This window comes from Montipora foliosa, chromosome 2, assembly GCF_036669935.1.
Source record: "Montipora foliosa isolate CH-2021 chromosome 2, ASM3666993v2, whole genome shotgun sequence".
NCBI classification, from domain to species: Eukaryota; Metazoa; Cnidaria; class Anthozoa; order Scleractinia; family Acroporidae; genus Montipora; species Montipora foliosa.
Window position 1 is genome coordinate 49,234,914 of NC_090870.1, and position 2,108 is coordinate 49,237,021.

Consider the following 2,108-nt stretch of genomic DNA (forward strand, 5'->3'; position numbering starts at 1 on the left):
TTTATTCAAGGTCGTGTTTTGGCCTTGGCAATTTTGTGGGTGTTTTTGTGTAATAGCCCACCTGCCTTCCTCTGTCGGGATGATTACTATGTTTGACTGGGCCTTTGCCTTCACATTTTGAATTGGTTGTCTCGCGGGTCTCAAGTCCAAGGTTCCCTTATACCTCAAAACATTTTTCTTTACAAAAAAGCTTTCGCTTTGCTTATCTTCTGTGTTGACAATTCTTGCCGTGGGGAAGTGTTTGTGCTTTATTTACCGAGTATGTGTTTGTAGTGATATGCAGAATAGAGTACGGATAAAGTACTGAACAGATAACTCTGAAAAAACTTAACCCCAACAAAGAATGGGTTTTGACTCGACACCCACTAGAGCCCTAAAGTTGGCTGCTGATGAGGTTGCCACTCCTCTAACCACGATATATAATCAAGTCCTAGAGAAGAATGAATGGTCCAAGGATTGGAAACGTTGCGAATGGACACCTGTGCACAAAAAAGACGATCCGTTGGATATGGCAAACTACAGGCCAGTTACTATTGTAACATAAAGCAACAAGCCAAAGAATAAAGTAGAACACAACTCTGTATTTCAACTATCCTCCATGGCCGGCGAGCACATGCTTTTTATTAGTCATGCGCACAACACTCTAGGTACGCAATGCGTATACAATACTTACTGTACATACTTCTGTTGATAAGGTCTTCGAACAACTGCTGTGTCAACAACTAAAAGAAATGTCAGAGTCTATCCTGGACATGTTCATGTCTGCCTACAGAACAAAATAGAGTTGCGAAACGACACTAATTAGATTAGTAGAAGACTGGAAATGTGCACTCGACATGAATAAAGCAGTGGCTGTTCTCTCAACCGATATGAGCAAGGCGTTCGACTCCATTTATCCACCACTGTTAATTGCAAAGCTGGAATCATACGGTATATCCAGGTCTCCATGCTTGTTACTGAAACCCTACCTCGAACGTAGGGTTAGGATTGGAAACACTACAGGTGACTGGAAGATAGTAAATCGGGGATGTCCCCAAGGATCTGCTTTGGGGCCGGTTCCATGGAACCTGTTTCAAAATGATCTATTCTACGAATAAATAACATCACAACTGTCAATGTTTGCAGATGATCATCAACTCTATTTATCAGATGAAGACTAAGAAGAAGTGATTGATACGCTGGAGAAGGACGGCACTATTACTGCAAACTGGTACAAAAAGAACTATCTTAAAGGTGAATCTAAGTAAATATAAAGGGATGGTAATGGCGAGAAAGAAATACGAACCAAATAACAGGGATTTAGTTACAGACAACACCGAAATATGCCAAGGAGAGAAGTTCAAGTTGTTAGGAGTCATTCTTGATAAGGAGATGAACTTTACTGATCATATAGCCACAATCTGCACCACAACTAGTAGGAAAATAGGAATACTTACACGCATGCGAAAGCTTATACCTATCCACGCAAAGCTACAGATATACAAATCAGCTATTCTACCTCACTTTGATTACTGCAACTTGGTTTGGCACTTTTGCAAAGCCAGTGACAAGAACAAACTAGAGCGTCTTAACGAAAGAGGACTGAGGGCTGTATACTGTGACTACAAATCACCTTATGAGGAACTACTAAAGAGAGCTATGCTAACCACCTTAAACAGAAGATTACAAAACGTCGCAATATTCATATACAAGATTAAAAACAAGCTGCTACCCCAAACGGTCGTGGATTTATTCACTTGTCCCGATCACAAATACAATCTACGAAATACTGATTTTTCAACAAACAGTTTTAACACATTGAAGTACGGAAAGAACAGCCTTAGGTACTTTGGACCACATTTGTGGTCCAAACTTAATTCAAGTATAAGATCAGAACCTTCTGTTAACGCTTTTAAGAACAGAATTAGAAAACTCGGCCTAACAAACTTGATCAAAATTATATCCTTTTAACAAGACATATGTACATATCCTTATATTTTTAGCATCAAATTGTGAATTAGGCTAATTGTATTTTTGTTCTCTTTTCTTGTGTATCTCCGATTAGTAGGGCACGTGTGCTCGGCTATAAGCAGTGAGACTTTGATAAAGTTATTATTAATATTATTATT

At 39.1% G+C, this 2,108-nt stretch overlaps 1 protein-coding gene across 1 annotated transcript; it reads left to right on the plus strand.

The window, feature by feature from the left end:
- The first annotated feature begins 1,263 nt into the window (after window positions 1–1,263).
- On the plus strand, window positions 1,264–1,950 carry LOC137991767 (uncharacterized). The gene has a single exon (XM_068836801.1). It carries the CDS (start codon window positions 1,264–1,266, stop codon window positions 1,948–1,950), a length of 687 nt encoding a protein of 228 aa, XP_068692902.1.
- The last annotated feature ends 158 nt before the right edge of the window (window positions 1,951–2,108 follow it).

Bases quoted from the DNA above. Each gene is read 5' to 3' on its own strand.
- LOC137991767 (XM_068836801.1), top strand. From the start codon at position 1,264: ATGGCGAGAAAGAAATACGAACCAAATAACAGGGATTTAGTTACAGAC.